At 47.4% G+C, this 23683-nt stretch overlaps 1 protein-coding gene across 3 annotated transcripts in view; it reads right to left on the bottom strand.

Moving 5' to 3' along the window:
- FBXW10B (F-box and WD repeat domain containing 10B) overlaps positions 1–16357 on the bottom strand; it is a 33478-nt gene extending 17121 nt beyond the window's left edge. The window contains exons 1-9 of one of the 3 annotated variants that reach the window (XM_049636916.1): positions 15854–16355; positions 15494–15572; positions 13519–13692; positions 12792–12989; positions 12564–12691; positions 11669–11791; positions 9319–9428; positions 7946–8146; positions 2799–2920 (exon numbers count right to left, since the gene is read on the bottom strand). In XM_049636916.1, coding sequence (XP_049492873.1) covers positions 2799–2920; positions 7946–8146; positions 9319–9428; positions 11669–11791; positions 12564–12691; positions 12792–12989; positions 13519–13692; positions 15494–15572; positions 15854–15970 — 1252 coding nt within the window. In that variant the 5' untranslated portion in view covers positions 15971–16355. Of the gene's footprint in view, positions 1–2798; positions 2921–7945; positions 8147–9318; positions 9429–11668; positions 11792–12563; positions 12692–12791; positions 12990–13518; positions 13693–15493 lie in introns of all 3 variants that reach the window. The other 2 variants (XM_049636913.1, XM_049636914.1) reach the window with 2 other exon arrangements.
- Positions 16358–23683: the final 7326 nt, after the last annotated feature.

Below are 23683 nucleotides of genomic sequence, written 5' to 3'. Positions count from 1 at the left end.
AAGAGAGAGATCTTGGGATATTTTTTTTCCATCATGTATTTTGTGAATTAATTTTTGGCCTTTTGGATATTGTGTGAAAATGTGGTATCTTTGATTACCAGGAGTTTGGGGTGCCCCCTTAAGTTTTACACCCGAGGTGAGAGCCTAGCTCCCCTTGTCCTAGTTGCAGCCCTGCCGGGGGCCCCACGAGACTCTCTCAAATTTGGAGGCCTTGTCTGCCCTTCCACCTCCAAACTCTCCTCCTTTCATGCCGTCCGCTCTCCTCCTCAACGCAGTCGTGGCAACGAGAACTTCCGGTCAGGTCAAGGAGGGCAAGGAGGTGGGGAATAAAGTTTCTTAAGCCGGTCTGAGTGCCGGCATACGGAACATCACTCCGCTTTCGCTTTCCTGCCCCTTTTGCCCCCACCTAACACGCTGTGACTTCTGGGTCCCTCGCCTCCCTTCGCTTTTCGTTCTTTCCTCGTGCTTTGCAGGGGAAATCTCCACGCCGGGCACCTCCACCGTTCATTCCAATTGATAACCACCGAACCAATGCAGCTTGGAGCCCCAGACCCATGGTGCAGTCAACTCACGGGGCAACTCACACCTGCATCTGCCTCCTGCAGTCCTCACCTGGCTGTCCTCGGGACTCCCGTACCCAGTGTATTAGCTTTCTGTTGCTGCTGTAACAAATTCCCACAAGGTTAGTGGCTGAACGCAACGCAAATGTACTATCTGACGGAAGCCTGATGTGACCTCACAAGGCTAAAATCAAGGTGTCCGCAGAGCTGTGTTCCCTTATGGAGATTCTGGGGCTGGAGGGATCCGTATCCTTGCCTGTTCCACCTTCCCAGGGCCACCCATGTCCCTTGGCTCACGACCCCCTTTCTCCATCTTCAGAGCCAGCAACGTCGCATGTTTCTGAGCACTCCTCATTGTCACATCTCCTTTTGATCACGGACAAGACAGTTTCTGTTTTTAAGGACCCATGTGATTACCCATCTGATAACCCAGGGCCGTCTCTCCCTTTTCGGGTCCTCAGCTTAATCACATCTGCAAAGTCCCTTTTGCCGTGCAAGGTGACACGGTCACAGTTTCCGGGGATTAGGAGGTGAACGTGTTCGGTTGGCCATCATTCTGCCTACCACACTCAAGAGGTCCAAAACTGAAGCCAGCATCTCCCCCTTCGTTCCTCACCCTACCCTATTCTTCCCCTGTGGTCCTTATTGCCGTTAATGACACTTCCAAATACCCAGTGACCTGAGTTTAAAAGTCCGGCCTCATTATCTGCCCTCCTGTCACCTCATGTAAACTCATAGCCACCTGACTTTCTTCACACTTGCCTGTTCTTGGCTATTCTTTTTTTAATTTTTTTTTTTAACATTTATTTATTTTTGAGACAGAGAGAGACAGAGCGTGAACGGGGGAGGGTCAGAGAGAGGGAGACACAGAATCTGAAACAGGCTCTGGGCTCTGAGCAGTCAGCACAGAGCCCGACGCGGGGCTCGAACTCATGGACGGTGAGATCGTGACCTGAGCCGAAGTCGGATGCTCAACCGACCGAGCCACCCAGGCGCCCCCTGTTCTTGGCTATTCTGAAGATACCACCGCAGTTCTCCAGACTGGGTACTGTCTTCACTTGTCCCCATCTCCACACAGTCCCTTCCCTCCAACCTTCTCCCATACTATGACTAGAGTCATCTTTCTCAGAAACACATCTGATCATGTCAGTCCACAGCTCAGAGTGCATTTATAGCCTCCTGCATTCTATAGGATGAAGGTCAACTTCCTACCCGGATGCAGAAGACCCTTGATAATCTGGCCCCAAACAAAGTAACCAGCCTTCTGTCCGTCACCACACGCTCTACTGCAGCCGTACCCAGCAAGGGGAAATTCCCCCAATACACCATTTTCTTCAACCTTCTGCAAATTTGCCTATGCTGTCCCTTCTGCTTAGAATGGCATTCATTCTTCCACCGCTTGTAGAACGACGCGTCATCAAGACCACACTCGAACAGCACCCTGTCTGTGGTGCTTTCCCTCACTCTTATTTCTGTGGTCCCTTAGAACTCCGCGTGTTGAGCGTCCGACTTCAGCCAGGTCACGATCTCGCGGGCCGTGCGTTCGAGCCCCGCGTCAGGCTCTGGGCTGATGGCTCGGAGCCTGGAGCCTGTTTCCGATTCTGTGTCTCCCTCTGTCTCTGCCCCTCCCCCGTTCATGCTCTGTCTCTCTCTGTCCCAAAAATAAATAAAAAACGTTGAAAAAAAAATTTAAAAAAAAAAGAACTCCGCGTGTTGGTTAGGAGCGCGTGATCTAGAGTCAGACAGCCCTGGGTTCAAATCCCCACCCCACCGCTCAGCGGCTCTGATCTGGGGCAAGCTGTTTTTTTTCCTCTGAGTTTTGGATTCCTCGTCTGCATCCATGCCACAGGCTTCTTGTGAGGGTTGAATACGATAATACAGGTAAAGCACCGACGTCAGCCACGAACTTGGTACTCAATAAATGGCGGCAGTTACTATTCACATCTTTATGATATCCCCCATTGTATATTTACGTATCTGTCTCCATTATGAGATTATGAGCCTCTTGAGGAAATAAAAAGCCATATTGAACAGGGTCATATTCATTTTTTTTAGCACTTAGCACAGCGTCTAGCATATTGTAGGTATTCTGCTAATAGTTGTGAAGTAAATGGATCAACGGATGGATGGATGGATGAGTAAAAGAATGTCTTCCTACAGAAATGAGCTAAACAAGTATTTTGACAACCCATGGATTTGGGGAAGCTTCTTAGAAAGTTTAAGGCATTTCTTTCTCACCTTTCACCTGGCAATCTCTTGCTCCGGAGACAAGTTTGTTCATATATAAATCCATGCAAGTGACTGTCCCCTGGTGGCCATTGAAGATTCGTATACAAGCCCCGCTTTTCAGATCCCAGTATCTGCAGGAATCAGGCCAAAAACAAAAAAAAAAAACAAGAAATGATTTTGAGATTTTTCTGAGGGCCCGAGGGATCATGTGGCACACAAGTTCCCTTAGATCAACAGTTTGCTGGAAGGCGGCAAAGTTTCGGGGTTAAGCTCAGAGTCAGAGGCCTGGATTTGATTTTCGGCGGCAGCACCCGTTAGGTGTAACTTTGGGAAAGTTACCTAATTTCCGTGTAAGTGTCATTTCCTCATTGGTGAAATGGCAATGATAATAATGATAGTTCCCTCTTAGGGTTTTTGGTAAAGAATTAAATATACAAATTGGATGATGGTCACCCAGGCGTGATTTCCACCCCTAGAGGATATTTGACAATGTCTGGAGACATTTTCGGCTGTCACAAGTAGGGAGAGAGCTGCTAATGTATCCGGTGCTATGGTCCAAGGGTACGGCTAAATATCCTCCGGTGCCCGGGACAGCCTCCACAGAAGGTACTTTCCAGCCACAAGTTGAGAAATCCTGCATTGATTCGTGTAACATTGGAACAGCGATCAACAGGTAAGAAATGCGTAATAAATGTTGGTTGGTATTACGTTGGAAGAGGTTTCTGGAATGGCCACCAGGCTTAAAACCCATGGCACCCACTCAACAGCAGAGGTGGTCTTCAAACAGGAACAACAGAACAATCTACTTCAGCCATTTGGATCCAAAACATCTTATGGGTACTTCTAAAGCATATCTTAGAGATCTACGGGAACAGAGGTATGAGTCACACTGTTCTTTAATAAGCAAATTTGCCTGAGGTCTCTCAACTGTCGCTGATACAGACTCACATTTCACCCAGATTGCTTTTATGACAGGGCAAAAATGTAATGTTAAGGTAGTAGATTCTGGAGTGAGGCTGCCTGAAGTCCAATCCAGTCCATCACCTACTTACTAGCTGTATGATCTTAGAGGAGCTAATGAACCACCCTGTATCTCAGCTTCCTCATCTGCAAATTGAGGTTAATAATGGTAGTTGCCTCATAGAGTTCTTATGAGACTTGGTACATAATAAACGATTAATAAGTGTTTCTTTTGTTTTCCTTCGAATGTGCTAAGCTTTTTCTTCTAATACTCCCAAAGGGGGGGCGCCTGGGTGGCTCAGTCGGTTAAGCGGCCGACTTGGGCCCAGGTCATGATCTCGCGGTCCATGAGTTCGAGCCCCGCGTCGGGCTCTGTGCTGACAGCTCGGAACCTGGAGCCTGTTTCAGATTCTGTGTCTCCCTCTCTCTGACCCTCCCCTATTCATGCTCTGTCTCTCCCTGTCTCAAAAATAAATAAAAACAACAACAACAAAAAATATATAATACTCCCAAAGGTCCTGTGGCCTTACCCATCTGTCACAGGTGTGGGGGGAAAGGAGAAGAATGACTAGGCAGAGCCCCAAGAATTTTCAGGGCAATGGAAATAATTCTATATGATACCATGATGATGGATACATGTCTTCATGCATTTGCCCAAATTCATAAAATGTACACCACCAAGAGTGAACCTTAAAGTAAACTACCGATTTGGGGTGACTTATGATGTGTCAATGGAGGTTCGCCAGTTGTAACAAATGTCCCGCTCTGGCCGGGGAGGCTGTGCATGTGGGGAGCACAAGGTAATGGGAAATCTCAGTACTTTGCTCTCAAACTTTGCTGTAAACCTAAAACTACTCTATAGGAATTGTCTTTTTTGGAAGATGTTTTTGATGCAAGAACAGAAAAACAAACCAAGAGTCTACAAGAGAGAGCTCACAGAGACATTCTCATCTATATGTGGGGAAATCACCATATGATGAAGATTGCCCCACACAGGTCAGTGGAGAAAATGGCAGGTTCCTGACTAAATAACCACCGTGGGGGAAACTGCTCACTTTCTTTCAAAATAAATATAATGGAAACTCTACCCAACATCACATACAAAGTTGGGCTGCAAATAGTTCAAAGAACTGAATGCAAAAAGTCAAACTATAAAGTTAATGGGACAAGGGGCGCCTCGCTGGCTCAGTCGAAAGAACATACGACTCTTGATCTCAGGGTCATGAGGTCAAGCCCTACCTTGAGTGTAGAGATTACTTAAAATAAATAAACAAACTTTGGAAAATAAATTTAAAAAATAAAGTTAATAGGACAAAATATTTTAAAACGTCTTTGTGACCTAGGACTAGACAGACTCACCGACACAAGTCAAAACAATGGATAAACTGATACGTCGTCTTACAGCAATATTAGAATTTTCATTCAACAAAGAACACTATAAGCAAAGTTAATGGGTTGATGAAGAAATGGAAGACGGCATTTGCAATTTTTAAACTGACAAGGGACTAATATATAGAAGAAAACACAGGGGCGCCTGGGTGGCTCAGTCGGTTGAGCGTCCGACTTCGGCTCAGGTCATGATCTCACGGTTTGTGAGTTCGAGCCCCGCATCGGGCTCTGTGCTGACAGCTCGGAGCCTGGAGCCTGCTTCGGATTCTGTGTCTCCCTCTCTCTCTGCCCTCCCCCGCTCATGCTCTGTCTCTCTCTCTCTATCTCTCTCTCTCTCTCAAAAATAAATAAATATTTTTTTTAAAGTTAGAAGAAAACACACAGAACTGCAAATCAAGAAGCAAATTAGAGGAGCCCCAATAGAAAAATGGACAAAAGATATAATCAGGCAATTTATAAAAGAGGCAAACTTATTAGTAGCCAAAGTCATGCAAATGGAAATGATTTTACACATACCCATCTGGCAAAAATTTGAAAGCTGGCTGATGCCCAATGTTGGTAGGGAAATACAGTTACAGGATCCCTCTTAGGGAGAATGTAGACCCATAAAGCCACTCTGAATTCAGTCTAGTACTTGGTCAAATTAGGTAGCACCTACCCTATATCTCAGCAAGTCCATTGCTGGGCATATATATACCTAAGAAATCTCACAATGTCCACGAGGGGACAAAGATGTTCCATGCAGCTTTATTTGGAGGCCAGCTAGTTTCCATCACTGGGGAAGCAAGTAGGTGAAATGTATATTGGAGTACTACAAAACTAACTAGACAGTAATGGATAAATCTTTGGAACATAGGATGGGGTACAAAAGTGAAAAGCCAAGATAAGCTTAAAATAATACCATGGATGACAGATAGATAGATAGATAGATAGATAAATCAAAGAAACCGTGGATGAAAATTATAAACATGTGTACAAAATATATCCATATACATTTTCTTTTTTTTTTTTTAATGTTTATTCATTTTGAGAGACAGAGAGAGACAGAGCATGAGCGGGGAAGGGGCAGAGAGAAAAGGAGACACAGAATCAGAAGCAGCCTCCAGGCTCTGAGCTGTCAGCACAGAGCCCGACGAGGGGCTCGAACCCACGAACCGCGAGATCATGACCGGAGCCGAAGTTGGACTCTTAACCGACTGAGCCACCCAGGCGCCCCAATACACATTTTCAAAGGACTCACATAAATAAAAAGATCCACACTGACAAAGATGAGAAGGTAGCCCATGGGGAAGGAAACGGGAGTGAAGAATAGAGAAAATAGAATTAATAAATAGATGAATAAAACAGGAATGGAGCCTTGTACAGACCAATAATAACAATACGACATGAACAGGGGCACCCGGGTGGCTCAGTCGGTTGAGCGTCCGACTTTGGCTCAAGTCACAATCTCACGGTTCATGAGTTCGAGCCCCACATCAGGCTCGCTGCTGTCACCCTATCAGGGTAGAGCCCACTTCAGATCCTCTGACCCCCTCTCTGTGTCCCTCCCCGGTTCATGCTCTCTCTCTCTCAAAAATAAATAAACATATAAAATAATAATAATAATATGACGTGAACAGAGAATTATAGTCAACTCAATCCTTTGCACTTGAGGCCCAAAAAAGAATGAAAAGAAACCTGCTCCCCCTCTCCCCCCAACAAAGTGCAAAATCCAAGAAAAGACAGAACACATGAAGAACAATATGGGGCGGGGTGGGGGGGCTGCCTGCTGTACCAGGTATAAAGACTTTAAAGACCTTAGGGTGCCTGGGTGGCTCAGTCGGTTAAGCATCCGACTTCGGCTCAGGTCATGATCTTTCGGTTCGTGGGTTCAAGCCCCACATCAGGCTCTGTGCTGACAGCTCAGAGCCTGGAGCCTGCTTCGGATTCTGTGTCTCCCTCTCTCTCTGCTCCTCCCCCACACTCATTCTGTCTCTCTCTGTCTCTCACAAATAAATAAAACGTTAAAAATTAAAAAAAAAAAAAAAGACTTTAAAGACCAAAGTAACTAAGATAGTGTGGTTTTGACCAACAATAGCCACACAGGCAAAAGAAGCAGAATAAAGAGCCAAGAAATTGAAATCTATGGACACTTATCTTATGACAAAGCAGCAGGACAGACCAATGGGAGAAAGAGGAGTTTTTTCCCATAAATGGTACTTAAGTAATTAGATATAAATGCAAAGAGGAAAGGGGGAAAAAATGGAATTGGATTTCTACCTCATATGATAACAAAAATGAGGTTCAAGTGGATTGAAGACACAAAGATCACAGGGAGGGATTTCTTATTAAACGAGTCAAATCTGCAAAGTCGACTACCTTAAAGTTAAGGATTTCTGGGCACCTGGGTGGCTCAGTCAGTCAGGCATCCGACTCTTGATTTCGGCTCAGGTCGTGATCTCATGGTTTGGGGGAATCTTGCCCCGCATCAGGCTCCACACTGAAACTGCAGAGCCTGCTTCGAATTCTCTCTCTCTCCCCCCTCCTCTCCCTCTCAAAATAAATAAATGAACATTTTTTCAAAAAGAAAATAGATCTGATCATTGTTATAAATCTATCTCATCTTGTTAAAGTTTAAACGATATACAAATTAATTGGTTTTTACCTTGCCAAAAAAAAGAAAAAATGTTTCGGGTTATTCGAGAAGTCGGTATCATTTAGGGTACCTTTTCGCTAAACACAAAAAGGAAAAGGCACGCCTGCTTCCTCCACAAGCTGACTTCAGGCGTTGGGTGGGGTGGGCACCACAACGCCCTTGGACCACTCACCTAATACTCAGGTCATAACTTCCGCTCAGTAGAAAGTTCTTCTTCTCACACAAGAAGAGGGCGCGGACACTCCTGGCGTGGCCTTGGAACACGATGGGTACCTCCTTTACTTGTATGACATCTAGAAGCTGGATCTTCCGATTGGATGACACGGCTACCAAATGTCCCCCGGAATAGTGAATGATTCTGTTTCGGTCCCACCTGAGTTGCCGGAGGGGCGGGGTGGGGGTGGAAAGGATGATCCATGCAAGAAAAGTTAGTGTCCCCTCCAGCAACTCACTTAGTACGACGGCTGTCACCTACAACAACGGTATAATGGAAAGTTCAGGGCCTTCCAACAAGGGGTGTAGCACAAGGGACCCCTACCTTATACCATACCAAAAAGTCCTTTCAGGCAAAATTAAAAAAAATTTTTTTAATATAAAAAAAAAATAATTTTCCAATCGTAAGATTACCAGCCAATGGATAAAACATGAGCAAGGTGACCCAACCATGTATTGTCTGAATTGAGACATTTTATCGTGAAAGGGGACACTCACTATAATTACTCCAGGCCCACGGAGTGAAGTGGGATTATTTCAGCAAAAGGGAGGTGGTCATGCCTGAAGATGAGAACTCGTGATATTTTTGTCCTCATTCTACTTGTTATACCTAGAGCTCAATCAGCCATCATCTCTTCTAAGGGGCACACTTATCACCACGCGATCCCTAAAAACTCAACTTTGCCTTTCCCCTATCTTCTTGGTCTTCGCCCTACTGACTGGTCAGGATGTAATTTCTTAGATTCACAGCCAGAAAGAAAATAGAGAGAGTTGGCCTTTATGAAACCTTATGAAAAAAGAGCAAAGTCCTAGGCCTAAAGTATGGCAGAGAGCCGATCATTAAAAACCCCATTTTTATTTAAAACTCGTAGGTATAGTACACGCAAGAACAAAATTCTAGACTAGACATGAATATTAATGGTGGTTATCTCTAGATGACAAGATTGTAGGAGGTGTTGGCTTTTCTCGATACATTTGCTGGCATTTGGTGGGTTTCTTTTTCCCAATAAGCACACCTTCCTTCTAAAACTAGAATAAAACAACAAAAATATTAAAAAAAAAAAAAAAAACCACGGTAATTTCACGCACATGACTTGTGCAAACGACGGTTGACTGGTGTACCCAAAATTATAATGGGAAAGTGCCCTCCACCCACTGCCGAGAATGGTCCAAAACTCCAGCACCTGGTTTCCGAAGGGGATCTCATTTTAGTTGGGAGCTGGAGCTTGAGGTCAGGAAGGATTGCCTTTTCCAAGTGAACCGGGTCATGGGAATCTTAAGGCAGCTAATTCAAGGGTCCCTGAAGACCCGGATTCTGACCCCAGTACCTACGTGTCAGAGAGAATGCGGATATTATAAGTCCCACAGAAGACATTTCTCTCCTCCATCTGGACCTGCTGAGTTTCCTGGTTCTGGTATGCGGTCCACAGGTTGTAGTCATTCTAACAAGGGAACACTTGGAGTCAAAGCACAGTGGCAACTTTACCCAGGGCCCCAAATATGCACCCCCTGAGGTCTTCCCTGGCCAGGACATAAGGGCCCAAGGACTCTGCCTCTTGGGGCTGTGGCTGCCACTACGTGCTGGTAGGGAGAGGCCAATGAGCAGGCACTACAGTCATCCACGAGTTAGAAAATGGTGCGTCAAGGGTCCTGACTCATCCTGCATCACTTCATATCTTCTGTGTGTTCTGGTTCCTTCCGTGAACTCTCGATATCGCCGACAGCTCAACTTTTCCAAAAATGAGCTCACGGAGGGTACGTTCACAAAATCGAGTCACAGGTGCCCTTCGACTGTTTTGCAGAGGTCCGGGCTTCACGTTTATATTACGTATACCTGACTCTACAAAGCGTCCTCATGGGAACTCAAGGCGTAGGCAAAATCACAGCTACACTCTCCGTGCATTTGTGCCCCAAAGTCTGCACGTATATGCAACCTTCATTTCTCCTTACAGCTGCCTCGTAAACTACATCATTTGCCCCACAAAGCATTCTCGTCATTTTACAGATGAGATATATCTGAGCCTCAGAGAGAGGAAATCAATTGTATCAGGTCTCAACAAGGGTATTTCCCTTCCCTTTCTAATAGTTCCTTCCTCCCCTCCCTCCCTCCCTCCTTCCTTCCTTCCTTCCTTCCTTCCTTCTTCTCTGTGCCTCCCTCCCTCCAACATGCACTTTCTGGACCACTGTGGCATGCCAGACATGCTAAGTTCTGGCACAGATGACTCAACTGGACTCTCACTCCTCTTTCCAGCCATTTCTAGAAGGAAATGACAACCATGCCAGCAGGAAACCCAAAAAACAGGGTGAGTTTATCATGAAAGCAAAAAAGACCACAACATCATGTTCGCATCTGGGAGTCCCCCCTGGGAACATCTCTCTTCCTACTTAGCCTTCTTCCCCATACCTGTAGACTCTTCCTTGGGATGCCCGCTTTTCCCAGCTCAATCTTCCTCTTGACCTTTAACCAAATAACGACGTCCACCTAGAAGTCTCTCCCCAGAATCTGTCAACCTGCCTCCCTTCCAGTGTCCAAGCAGCTCTGATATCCTGCCTTGAACTAATCAAGACGTCCTTGACGTCTCATGACCTGGGCTGGAATTCCTTGGCTCTCGTTCATCAACTAAGTTTTCAGAGCCTAGAAGCTGCATGGTGGAGTCATTGGAGGAAAAAGACCCAGTTCAAATCCCAGCTCTACCACCGACCAGCTATGAGAACTTAGGTGACTTTTCTAGCATCATAGCCTTCGTTTCCACATCCATAAGTTGGGAGCAATGATATCCACTCGATCTACCGTGAAGATCAAGTGAACGACGTGTACAAAGCCCTGGGCACACCATTCTTGGCACCCCGTTCAAGCTCAGTACCCATGGCAATCACCATCCCTCGGAGGCACTCCCCTCTACCTTTCCCTAGGAGACGCTTCACTGCCTTGTCTTGCTACTTCACATCCTTTCTTCTGTTGACCACAATGCTTTACCTGTTTCTCTCTCTTTTCTTAAATTATAACATTCCTAAAACAGGGGCGCCTGGGTGGCTGTCGGTTAAGCGTCCAACTTGGCTCAGGTCATGATCTCACGGTTCGTGAGTTTGAGCCCCATGTCAGGCTCTGTGCTGACAGCTTAGAGCCCGGAGCCTGCTTCGGATTGTGTGTCTCCTTCTCTCTCTGCCCCTCCCCAACTTGTGCTCTGTCTCTCTATGTCTCTCAAAACATAAATAAATGTAAAAAAAAAAAAAAAAGTATGAAATGAGTGAATGGGCCAACTCAAAGATTTCAAAAAAAAAAAAAATGCGGGTCAAATTAAGTCCACAAATGTGTCTTCTTTGGCCCACGCCTTTAAGAAAAACAAGAGCTGTCCCGTGATAATTCAGATTTCTAACTTCTTTTGAAATTCATACTACGCGGTTTCCTTATGAGAAGCTATGGTCTGGCCGTGGGGTTGGAAGTAAACGAAGAACCCTGAGAGGACAAGCAAATCCATCCGCACATTTAACAGCTGAGGAATTTAAGGCTGAAGGAGAGGAAGTCGCTTGCTGAAGGACACACAGCACACAACTCGGGTCTCCCTTAGGGAATGTCACCTCCCATATCCTATATCCACGTGCTATAGATCCTGTATGGTCCCATTTCCTGTACCCCTCACAGGAGGGCCGAGTCTGGACCCCAGATGCCACCGCAACCCACCTTCATTCTCAGTTTCCATTTCTGATTTTTCGCACGCATGCGTTTCCCATCATCTGTCATCTTAGGAACCGGGATAAGAAGCTTGTTGGCGTAATTAGGTTCGATTCCCCCTGTGTAGGACCCCTGAGGGGAAAAAAATAACGGGAAATGGCTACTATTCTTGGTCCTTCCTCTCCAAGAGGGGTGCTTGGCAAGATCTGAAAGATGGGTAAACTCTGGCGGAGGCCTGGCCGGTGAGGCCGGTAGCATGAGCGGATAGGCTTAAAGTGGATCCTGAATACCAAACACCCAGAGCCAGACCGGCAAGAAATGGCGAGCGGGTCTCAGCTTCCCAGAGGTATGGCCTGCCTCCCAATGCCTGACTCTTCTCGTCTTCTGCTATGGATCCCTGCTGGGAAAAACTCAAGCTACCAAGAGTCCACGATTTGGGGTAAGGCTTCGGGCAGGAAACAGAGATAAAAAATTCCGAAGACGGATACTACCCGGAAGACTTGCATTTTAACCTAAACACATACTTATTGGTCTCTGAAACATCTGGGCATCATATGAGACTGTTCCAGAAACATATTCATGGCTTTCTTATTGCACATGCCACAAGATAGATCTCTGGGGGGGAACAAAATGCCCTGCTCCGTGACGTTTCAGAAAGACTCTGCCTCTCTCTTCCTGAGAGGTTGCTACACATGTCGTCCCTGCTAGATGCACAGACAATGCGGGTGGCGATCAACAGGTCTGGACAAACAGGAAGTTACGGCTAAAGCCTACAAAGCAGCTAACGGGGAGTGGGAGGCCAGCTAAGGGTCCACGGAAGAGATCGGAAAGGTGCACTGTCAGGCCAACCTCAACGTGGAAATGAGGCTGGTTTCCAGATCAACCCCTCGAGGCCAGGAAGTACCTGCAAGAAGGCGATCTGGTTCTGAATGAAAGTATGCATGGAAAGATCCTTCTTGACCTGTTGGGCCAGCGCAGCCCAGTGCTGGCTCACAAAGGCACACCTGTTCAGGCTGTTTTTATCCAGCATACCTGGGGAAAAAAAAAAAAAAAAGATGACGGACCTGGGAACCTCCCATCAGAGCCATGATGAAGAGTGTCTTGAGAAATCCCCCAATTCGCCCCAGCATACTTAGAATATACTTGGAGAGGTGGATGGGCAGGTGACGGATGAAGTCTCGATATTTTCTGGCCCCAGAAGACAGGTCTCGGACCACATCCAAGTCAACCAACAGGTCGGAGGGGGCGCTCTCTGCCTTGGACCTGCCTGCTTTTCTGGAAAACAGCCGGTTCATCTCAGAAATACACTGGAGAGAACTCTTCCATTGTCCTTTGGAGGAAAGCCAGAGAACAGTGCAGGGTGGGGTTGTCTCTAATTCAGGCCAAGAGAAGCCCTCCCCAAACCCTCTCCCCAGAGATAGAGCTCATCATGGTCTACCCTTAGACTACTGGATTTTTGTCATTTCTTCTGCCAAAACGGAAACAAGACCTCCCAAACCAAATACACAAGGGCTTTGCAAGCCTTCCTAGTTCAAGAAGATGCCTATAGTGTATCAAACCCTGCCCGATTCAGGTGAAATGGCATTGTGTCTGGCACTTCCTTTAAATTACCCCAAGAGGGGCGTCTGGGTGGCTCAGTTGGACTTCGACTCGGGTCATGATCTCGTGGTTTGTGGGTTCGAGCCCCACGTCGGGCTCCATGCTGACGGCTCAGAGCCTGGAGCCTGCTTCCGATTCTGTGTCTCCCTCTCTCTCTGCCCCTGCCCTCTCTCTCTCTCTCCCTCTCTTTCTCAAAAATAAATAAACGGGGGACTTCCCAGTCTCCTACCTATTGGCTTTCCTGCTACGGGCTGACTTACCAGTGTCAGATGGTCCGCCCCCCATTTTTTCAAGCAACCCTTCTTTCCCTGGAGATCTGGACAAAGGGAAGGATGTGTTCTTGGTTCCGGCTGCCCGGCAGACCTGCGAGGTCTCAGACTGGTGGTGGTCTTTCCCGGGGAAGACAAACACATCACTGGCGGACTGACTGAGCCCTGAAAACCAAAAGGCCAAGACAAGGGTGCCCCTTAATGGGGTGTGTGGAGGAAAGGAGGTGGAGGAAAACAGTTTTCTTTCTACCGCCCTCTTTTCAATCCACACAAAATGGACCAAGCCGGTTATGTCCAGTTTTATCCGGGGGAGCCCCTGAGTTGCTATCCAAATATTGCAGGAAGCTCCTTGTTGGATTTTGCCGACCCACAACGCACAATGCACAATGCATCAGAGCCTCACATAAAGGAGAGAGAGTAAGAGAGCTGCGGGCAGAAGCTTGAAGTCAGACAACTTTTTCCTGCAGCACTTACTTAATTTTCTTCAGCAAGAACTGCCCTTGAGCCAAATTAGAAAATTTAACTTCTGGGAGCGCCTGGGTGGCTCAACTGGTTGAGCGTCCAACTTTGGCTCGAGTCATGATCTTGCAGTTCATGAGTTCGAGCCCCATGTCGGGCTCTGTGCTGACAGCTCAGAGCCTGGAGCCTGCTTTGGATTCTGTGTCTCCCTCTCTCTCTGCCCCTGCCCACTCTCTCTCTCTGTCTCTTTCTCAAAAATAAATAAACATTAAAAAAAATTTTTTTAAGAAAATTTAATTTCTGGGTCACCTAGGTGGCTCAGTCGGTTAAGCGTCTGAATCTGGGTTTCGGCTGAGGTCGTGATCTCACGGTTTCGCGGGTTCGAGCCCCGTGTGTGCATACATGTGTGTACGGGTGTGTGCGTGTGCGTGCGTGTGTGTGTGTGTGTGTGTACAAGCCAGGCCTTCTGGAGTCTGTGGGCTCCTGGCAGGAGCACCTCGAGATGGGACATGTTCAGTCAGGGAGGCCTGGTTTTCAAGTCCCTTTACTTGTTGCCTAGGCTGTGTCACTCAGATTCCCTGAGTGTTACTTCCCTAACACGCCAAAGAAACCCAGTGCCATGTATGGGAATCTAACTGTCCCCTGGGTCGTCTAGCTTTGAAACTCTTTTGGAACTCTTCCCAGGGATTCAGATGCAAGGTAAGGTTTCAGAACGCCTGCCCTACCCTTATTTGACCCTCTTGCTACCTGCAGGCTTGAATAGACACCACTTCAGGTTGGATTTTATGCAGGCGCAAGCAATGTGGCGGAATGAATGGGAACGAGCCCTACATTTTGATCTCTTGGCCTGGTTTCTGTGCAGTGCAGACTGAAGGGCAGAACAATTCAGAAGCTTCCCCCTTACATCCCTCCCAAACCCCATCTAATCCCAAACCCACTAATGCTGGAGCCACACCAGCAATGAGTATTAGAGGCACGGGCCAGCCATAACTGGGCCTAAATCCCTTCCAAATGCCGGACAGTCAAAAGTTCTGTACTTCCTGGGGCGCCTGGGTGGTCAGTCGGTTGGGCGTCTGACTTCAGCTCAGGTCATGATCTCACGGTCTGTGAGTTCGAGCCCCGCGTCGGGCTCTGTGCTGACAGCTCAGAGCCTGGAGTCTGCTTCGGATCCTGTGTCTCCCTCTCTCTGTCCCTCCTGTGCACGTTCTCTCTCTCTCTCTCTCTCTCTCTCTCTCTCTCAAAAATAAATAAAACATAAAAAAAAAAGTTCTATACTTCCATAAAAAGCATTTGCATTTCATGCTTTTCTAGAAGGAAGTCACATCCTGCAATTTCTCCTTTGGCAAACAGGACCGCATGTCAGGACAAGGAGCTCTGTCCTGCGTTCTGGAAAACCTTAAGCTTGTCTACCTAGGCCTGTCCACACGTCTGGTTCCTTTACAGGCTCCTGACGTCTGGCTTCCTCACCTTTGGGGGCCCTCTGCTCTCCACCTGTGGCCCTGTTTACCTGCGACATTGCTCTGCTCTCTCAGGATCAGGACTCTGATGACATTGGCAGCAGTGAGCAGTAACTTGGGGTCACACATCTGGAACAGCAAGAGCGTGTAATTTGCCTTCGTCCAGTGGGTGCTGTTCCCGAACCAGTACAAAATCTCCCTCATCTTCTGTTCGACGGTTTTATCCAACATCTGGTTCAAGGAAGACCAGCCGATTTTCCCCTCCTTCTTGCTGAGGTTGATCCGGGACCGGCTGTAGGTGAAATCCTTCCCCTGCGTGGCCTGAAGGATGTTCTGGAAATAGTGTAACAAATACAAGCTATCCAACTGCCCCAGGATGCTGACCAGAAACCTCCTTTGGGGTATCTCACCGATCCTCCGGAACCACTGTTTGGTAGAGAAGATCTTCCAGGTGAGGACACATGTTTCACACTTCTGGCACACGGGGACAGAGCTGTTTCCCTTCTCACAGCGAAAATGGGGGGCATTCCTGAGCCTCAGTTCCAGGTTTTCCATGATCCTGAGATGCCCAGCGCATTTTATCCTTGTCCGTTATCAGCCCCACCAAACACCACGGGAGCAGGAAGCAGCTGATGAATATCCCAGTTGAGCCTTTTCTAGTATAAACATTTCCCGGAGAAAAAGGTAAAACGCTGCGTTGGATGGAAAGCTTATGTCTCCCGGAAACTGCCGGTAGAAGCCTGGCTTTTTGTACTGACCTCCTAGGAAACATGGCTTTACCGTAAATCTCCTAAACCGGGCACTGCTTAGGTGGAGGCAGTTGCTGTATATTCTGAAAGAGCTGGTCATCTCATTTCTAGAACCACAAGAATCCGTGTTGGTCAAATTTAAGTAACATGTGGGTCCTTCTTAAAGGAGAAAATATATACTGTGGAGCCTGGTGTTGAGCTCCAATGGATATTATTAGTAACGACTTACAAATATTTGTGGATGTAAAATTGGATGTAAACTTACGTTTACAGCTGTTTGGTTATAAGCTGACTATCCCAACGATCCTGAATATGTTTATATTCATTTTCTTTTCTTTTCTTTTAATTTTAGAGAGGGGGTGGGGAGAGGGGCAGAGAGAGAGAGAGAGAGAGAGAGAGAGAATCTCAAGCGTGCCCCACACTCACCACAGAGCCTGACATGAGGCTCGAATCCATGACCCTGGGATCATGACCTGAGCCAAAATCGAGTCAGATGCTCAACCGACTGAGCCACCCAGGCATCCCTGCCTTCATTTCCTAAACTCAGCATCGAACTGAAAACGTAAATGTTTAAAAGAAACTTGTTTGACTGCTTCAGAATGCTAACCAGAAACCTGGGCAGAGAAGCACTCCTTAGCGGAAAAGTTTCAGTTAACCTCAATCACATGCACACACACTTGTCTGGGACGCAGCACTATGACTGAACTCAAGGGGGTCCCCGCTTGGGTTGCATGAAATTGAACACAGCCCAAGAAGTGTTTGAAAGCCGAGAACTTCTGATGAGTTGTTACAAGTAAGGAGACAGGGAGATAGCTCTCAGGGGACTGTGTCTCCCTGGGGTTAGGAAGGGAAGCTTTTATTCAGTGTGTTAGGGGCGGGGACAAGGAGCTTGCATATGCATTAAGGATTTATACATATTCCATTACTTAGGCGTTTCGGTTCAATTGCTCATGCCCAGCCTGTCCACGTGCCAGTGCATACATCATGTTCAAAAAATGGCAGAAAATTCCACCCGCAGGAGATCTGGGTAGTAGAACGAGCTAAAGGTAACTTCAGGACAACTTGGGGGGGACAGAGGGGGAGACTTTTGTGCAGATCCTTAGCTCCAAACCGGCTCAGACTGGCTCACATAAGGGCTATCAGGTAAAATACCTAGCAAGGGACTATCAGGCGAGAAACAGCTGGCTGAGCAGCTCCTTGGCAGAAACTGCCGGTTCTGCAAAACAAAACTCATTCCTTCCCCACTTTTGTCCCTTCCCTCCCCTCCTTCCGCTGCTAGCTTTCAGCCCTCCGATTTGAGTACCTCCCCCTTGCATCCCAGCCAACAGAACAGCTGAGTGGTGAAGAGTGAGGGGTCTGGGGTCAGACTCCTGGGTTTGGACCCCAGCCCAGCTGCTTACTAGCTCTGGATACGCATGCACATTGCTTAATCCCCTATGCCTCAGTTTCCTCATCTGTAAAACACAGAGGATGATAGTTCTTACCACCCAGAATGGTTTTTTGAGGATTAAATGAGATACTATAGGCAAAGCACTTAGATGATCGCCTGTTACATAGGTCACCCTCAGTAAATGCTAACTATTGTCCTACTGCTGTCATCATCATGGTCGTCATTGGGACCACTGTTCTGGGCAGCCAAGCAAACAATGCCAGCTACTATGTTTATACGTGTGTATGTGCATACATTGATGATGAGGGGGCGTGGGGCAAGCTGAGGGCAAAATACAGGCTGGCACGCCCACCCCCACCCCCTCCAGGTGGAATGTGTGTGATATTCCTTGGACAAACCTGACCACCCAAGAACAAAGGGGCTCAAGTGCTTGCCACGGCAATGTGGGCAACTAAGGCAAATGAAAAATTAAATTTCCTTGCTGCCTACAGTCCATTGAGAAGTCCTTGAAACAGAGTGACCTGCCTCTAGGAGCTCAGCTTCCTGGATGATGACGCTTTGCTAGGGGCAAAAGGGAATCTTAGCTTAACTTACCCCAACCTCGAGGATCCTGTAAGTCTACTTCCTTTATCTCAGCTCCCCCAAGATACATGCTGGCCATCATACTCCAAGCTTATGGCCCCCCGATATACATCTGAAGGGTCTCATGACTGAGGTTTTATTAAACAGTAATAAATGCCATTTCCCTAGCAAGGGCTAGCCCCTCAAGCTGCTGGAAACCTTGCTTCCGAAATTCCTTAGAGACTTACTCTATCCCTGACCCCTCCCAACCTGAGGGTCTATAATGAGTTGCCCGTCACGACCCCATGCAGCATTTCCTGCCCACGGGTCCTGTCCCCGTGCTGTAGTAAAATCACCTTTTTGCACCAAAGATGTCTTCAAGAATACTTTCTCGGCCATTGGCTCCAGACCACCCCACCATCACCCCCAAAACTTCATCGTTGAGATGCATGTAAAAAAAAATAACGACTATGGGGGCACCTGGGTGGCTCAATCGGTTGAGCATCTGACTTCAGCTCAGGTCATGGTCGTGAGTTTGAGCCCCACATTGGGCTTGTTGCTGTGGGCAACAGAGCCCACTTAGGATCCTCTGTCCCCTTCCCTCTGCCCCTCCCCCATTTGCACACACTCTCTCTCAAAAATAAACATTAAAATTTTTTTAAATGAGTGCGTGTGTGCACAGTTTTTAAAAGAATAAGGAGGGGCGCCTGGGTGGCGCAGTCGGTTAAGCGTCCGACTTCAGCCAGGTCACGATCTCGCGGTCCGTGAGTTCGAGCCCCGCGTCAGGCTCTGGGCTGATGGCTCGGAGCCTGGAGCCTGTTTCCGATTCTGTGTCTCCCTCTCTCTCTGCCCCTCCCCCGTTCATGCTCTGTCTCTCTCTGTCCCAAAAATAAACAAAAAACGTTGGAAAAAAAAAAAAAAAAAAGAATAAGGACATGAAAATGGCAACCGTATTTCATGAGACCTTTACCCCTTGCTGTTGCTTATGATCCATTCAGGAGTGATGATGTGGGTCATTGGACCCAACCCCTCTGAGTGCACGTCGTCCTAAGGTACCCAAAACAGAAGGCTTCTGCAGTCAGTTATGACCCAGAAAGAGACCAGGGGCTCATCGGGCTTTTCGAACATTCTGAGCAACAAAATCCCGTCTGCAAATCATATCTTCCGAAAAGCTCTATGTGTAACGTAGACAAAAGCGAAGTTACTTTAGCATAAATGTATAAGTTCCAAAGTTCACTTGTTAGCAAGGCAATTACGGACAGCAATGGGGCTCTTCGGATGAAGACAAAACCTTGAAACCTGAAGTTAAATATGACAGACACTGTCTTCCATCAGCTTTACAAGCCACAAAGTTTGATCAGCAGCTGCTCCGGGGATCCTAGAATCCATTAGAAAAACGTTTGGGAATCACTATTAAGTGCTGACGTATTCGGGCTGAGTATCTGCAAAGTGTCACAAAAGTTTCCACCAACAAATACCCACAAACACACACACACACACACACACACACTGTGTATGTGTAGATCTACACCCAGAGAAAGAACAAATGTAACAAAATGCTAATAATCGGTGACTGTGGGTGAAGAGTATACGAGCGTTCATTGTTCAGGTCTTTGAGTTTTCACGGGTTTGAAAATTTTCCAGAAAAATAAAGATATAATGCTAAGTTGGAAAAAATTACTGTAATAGACTATTCCCTGACGATTACCACCCAGCTCACCACTGCAGCCAAAATGTCCTTGCGAATGTTGGGCTGCCCAGAAAAGAGCTTCCAAGGCGCACGGAGACAATTCTGCTGCAGACAGTTCTAGGTTTCAAACACTGATTCTGGTACGTAGGAGCTGTGTAATCTTGGGTAAGCTGCCTGGCCTCGCTGAGCCTCCGTTTCCCCAACTTATTGATGAGGATGGCAGAAATTAAGGCAAGTAATTCGATTGGATCCAGATACGTGAGACCAGTTAGCACTGCTCTTGTTGTTATAACTGTTATTTCCGTAGATTAAGCCAAAATGCTTGCAGTAACTGAGCATTTCTGGTGCCTACGTCTGGAGACCTGACTCAGGTAGAGGAAGCCATTGGGTGTCATTGCCTGGGTTGGTGGCAGTGGCAGTCTGGCATTCGAGTCGGGGTTAGGGACAGGAATCGGGCTGGGAAGGAGATCCGATCAAACAGCCCAGCCTCTTCTATCTGAATCGATATCGGGAGAAAAGGTGAAAGCAGGATTAGCCTCTAAGCTATCAGGGAGGCCAGGAAGAACGAGTACCCCAGACATAGAGCGCTTGGGTATACGAGCGGGAGACTCACTACCCCCAGAACTGCTACAAACTGAAAGTGGCTTGCTTTGGTTTTTTTCTAAGTTTTATTTATTTAATTTTGAGAGAGAGAATGAGCAGGGGAGGGGCAGAGAAAGAGAGAGGGAGACAGAGGATCCGAACCGGGCTCTGTGCTAACAGCACAGTGCCCAGCGTGGGGGCTCGAACTCACGAAATGTGAGACCGTGACCTGCGCTGAAGTTGGAAGCTTAACCGACTGAGCCACCCAGGGGCCCCAAGGTAGCTTGTTTTTGAAGGTCCAAATAAATTAGGATTTTTTTTCTCAAATAAATTAGGATTTTAATCTGTTTGGCTGGTCTACCTACTCAAGGAAGTGGTTTTATCCATCCAGTTCAGTCTTTATTCCCTGCTGAGGGTCAGCTGTGGCCCACGGGAGGGGCAGAGACCTGGGAGTCAGAGAGACTGGCTGGAAACCCATTGTTGCTTTTCACTAGCTGTCGTGGCCTTGAACAAGCTTCTCTGAGCCCCCGTTTTCTTATCTGTAGGAGACACACGATCGCCATCCTGCAGGGTGTTGTACTGTGAGGATGACATTCCTTCAAGTAGGCGGGCATGGAAGTTGCTTCTGCGGCCTCTCCCTTCCACTCACCATCACTACACACACACACACACACACGCACACGCACACGCACGCACACACTCTCGCACACACAGCATCTTACCTGGCTCACGCAGGGAGGTTAAGCCATTTGGGATCTGGTGTTAGAGTTGAGAAAGTGGCCGTGGTGGAGGGCAGGACAAGGTGGCCGGATGGGATAAGCCGATGGTGGGGAGCTGGCACCAGTGGTAGCCAAAGAGGCAGGCAAATAGGTCTCATGGGAGGTGAGCCCCAGGAGAGGAAAACATTTCTCAAAGAAAGGCTTTGGAGCTGAGAAGTAAACCTGGAGGTTTCTCAAATACCCAGGCTACCAGCAGCCTGGAGGATTCATGCCAGTCCCCCTGCTGTCCTTTCTGCCCTGTGTTACTCTGTTTCGTTCAAGATTCTGAGTAAACCAGGGGCGCCTGGGTGGCTCAGTCGGCTGAGCATCTGACTCTTGGTTTGGGCTCGGGTCGTGATCTCAGGTTCATGGGATTGAGCCCTATGTTGGGGTCTGTGCTGACAGCACGGAGCCTCTCTCTTTCCTTCTCTCTCTGCCCCTCCCCTGCTTGCGAGCTGTCTCTCTTTCAAAAATAAACAAATAAACTTTTTTTTAAAAAGATTCGGATTCAACCCTTTTCCCCACGGCACCCCCAAACTCTACTTCCTTTTCCCACCCTCTCTCACGGTTTGAAGAACCCCAGTAGGGGCCAGTTCTGCTGCCCTAACATTGCACCTGAGTCTCTGCTGGTTCCTGCCCCCACAGCCACCTGTGGAGCTCAGCCAGCGGAAGCCAGGAAAGGACTCAGTACCAGTACCTAGTAGAAGGGTGTGGGATGAAACCCCACATCCCAGGCTGTGCTACATGCCCCTGGGCAATTCACATGACCTGCTCCCCTCCTGTTAAATGATCATACTTCTACCTAGCTCACAGGTGAGTGTCAGGGTCAAATGAATGTATTACTTGAAGGGCACTTTATGATGTATGAAGAGCTATGCAAGTATTGTTATGATCAGAGAAAGTGGGAAAGCTGCCACCTTTTATCACCAACCCCCCCCCCCCATCATGTGATGTTACAAAGTTAAAAGAGAAAAGTCTTTGTTCCTGAGAAGTCAGTGAATTTCCAGGTTGCCCGTTTGCCCTTTGACTTTGAAAAAAAGCAGGTGGAAAACAAGGACATTGACTAGACATGTTTTATTATCCGGAAGAGGGAGAACCCAGACAGCACAGAAAGTTCTAAACTTAGCCGAAATAGCTGAATTCCCAAGGAGACCGGGTTCGCCTGGGGCGGCCAAAAATGTCTTCCTGCTTGTACTAAAATGAGTAGACACCCGCTATCGGTATTTGGAGAGCAGAGCAGGTGAGGGAGAAGAGATGGAGGTAAACCAGTGGTCCTCAAACATACATATGCTTCAGAATCCCCTACAGGTCTTATTAAAGCAGATTGCTAGGCTCGGCCCCCAGAGTTTCTGATTTCTAAATCCAGGCTGGGAGCCTGAGAATTTGCATTTCCAGTAAGTTCCCGGATGGTACCGATGCTGCTGGTGGGGAAACCATACTTTAAGAATTCAAAATCTGTGGGGCGCCTGGGTGGCTCAGTCGGTGAGCTGTCAGCACAGAGCCCGACGTGGGGCTCGAACTCACAGACCACGAGATCATGACCTGAGCCGAAGTCGGATGCTTAACCGACTGAGCCACCCAGGTGCCCCACATAACTTTGTTTTAAAAGTATTTCAAAGTAAACACAGGGTCTCCTGCCTGGCTCAGTCAGTGGAACACGTGACTCTTGATCTCGCGGTCTGTGAGTTCGAGCCCCACGTGGGGCTCTGTGCTGACAGCTCAGAGCCTGGAGCCTGCTTTGGATTTTGTGTCCCCCTCTCTCTCTGCCCCTGCCCTGCTCATGCTCTGTCTCTCGCTCTCTCAGAAATGAATAAACATTAAAAAAAAATAATTAATAAATAAATTTTTTAAAAGGGTAAAAGTAAAGACAAATCCTCAATTCTTTCCAAAGTTATTACTGTGTGTCCTTGACCAAGTTACACGGCCTCTCTGAGCCACCCGTGTTTTCCTCTTCATTCCATAAAATAGGGGACATATTATCTATCTCACAGGGCTGCAAAGATTAAATAAGAAATGGTATTCAAAGATAGTACTTGAGGGGAGTCTGGGTGGCTCAGTCAGTTAGGTGTCTGGCTCTCGATCGATAATGGCTCAGGTCATGATCTCACGGTCCGTGAGTTCAGGCCCCATATCGAGCTCTGTGCTGACAGCCCAGAGCCTGGAGCCTGCTTCAGATTCTGTGTCTCCCTCTCTCTCTCTGCGCCCCTCCCTGCTTGCTCTCTGTCTCTCTCTCAAAAATAATAAACATTAAAAAAAATTTTTTTTTAAATATCACTGCCTAAATACTACTGGAGCATGCTGTGGGAAAATAAAATTTAACTTCAAAATCAAGCTTGAAACTGACTGAATGAAAGATGGGGCAAACCACAGAGAGGAGGGCCTTGAAGGTATGGCTGGAATGGGAGAAAGGATGACAAGGGTTTTTATGGAAACTTCTGGCAAGCGCATTATAATTTAAAGAGGCCGAGAACACAGGGTTGCTATAACTCAAAGCACCTGAGATAGGTTAA

This window comes from Panthera uncia, chromosome E1 (genome assembly GCF_023721935.1).
Source record: "Panthera uncia isolate 11264 chromosome E1, Puncia_PCG_1.0, whole genome shotgun sequence".
In the NCBI taxonomy this organism is placed as follows: Eukaryota; Metazoa; Chordata; class Mammalia; order Carnivora; family Felidae; genus Panthera; species Panthera uncia.
This window is presented reverse-complemented; position numbering and strand designations above follow the sequence as displayed.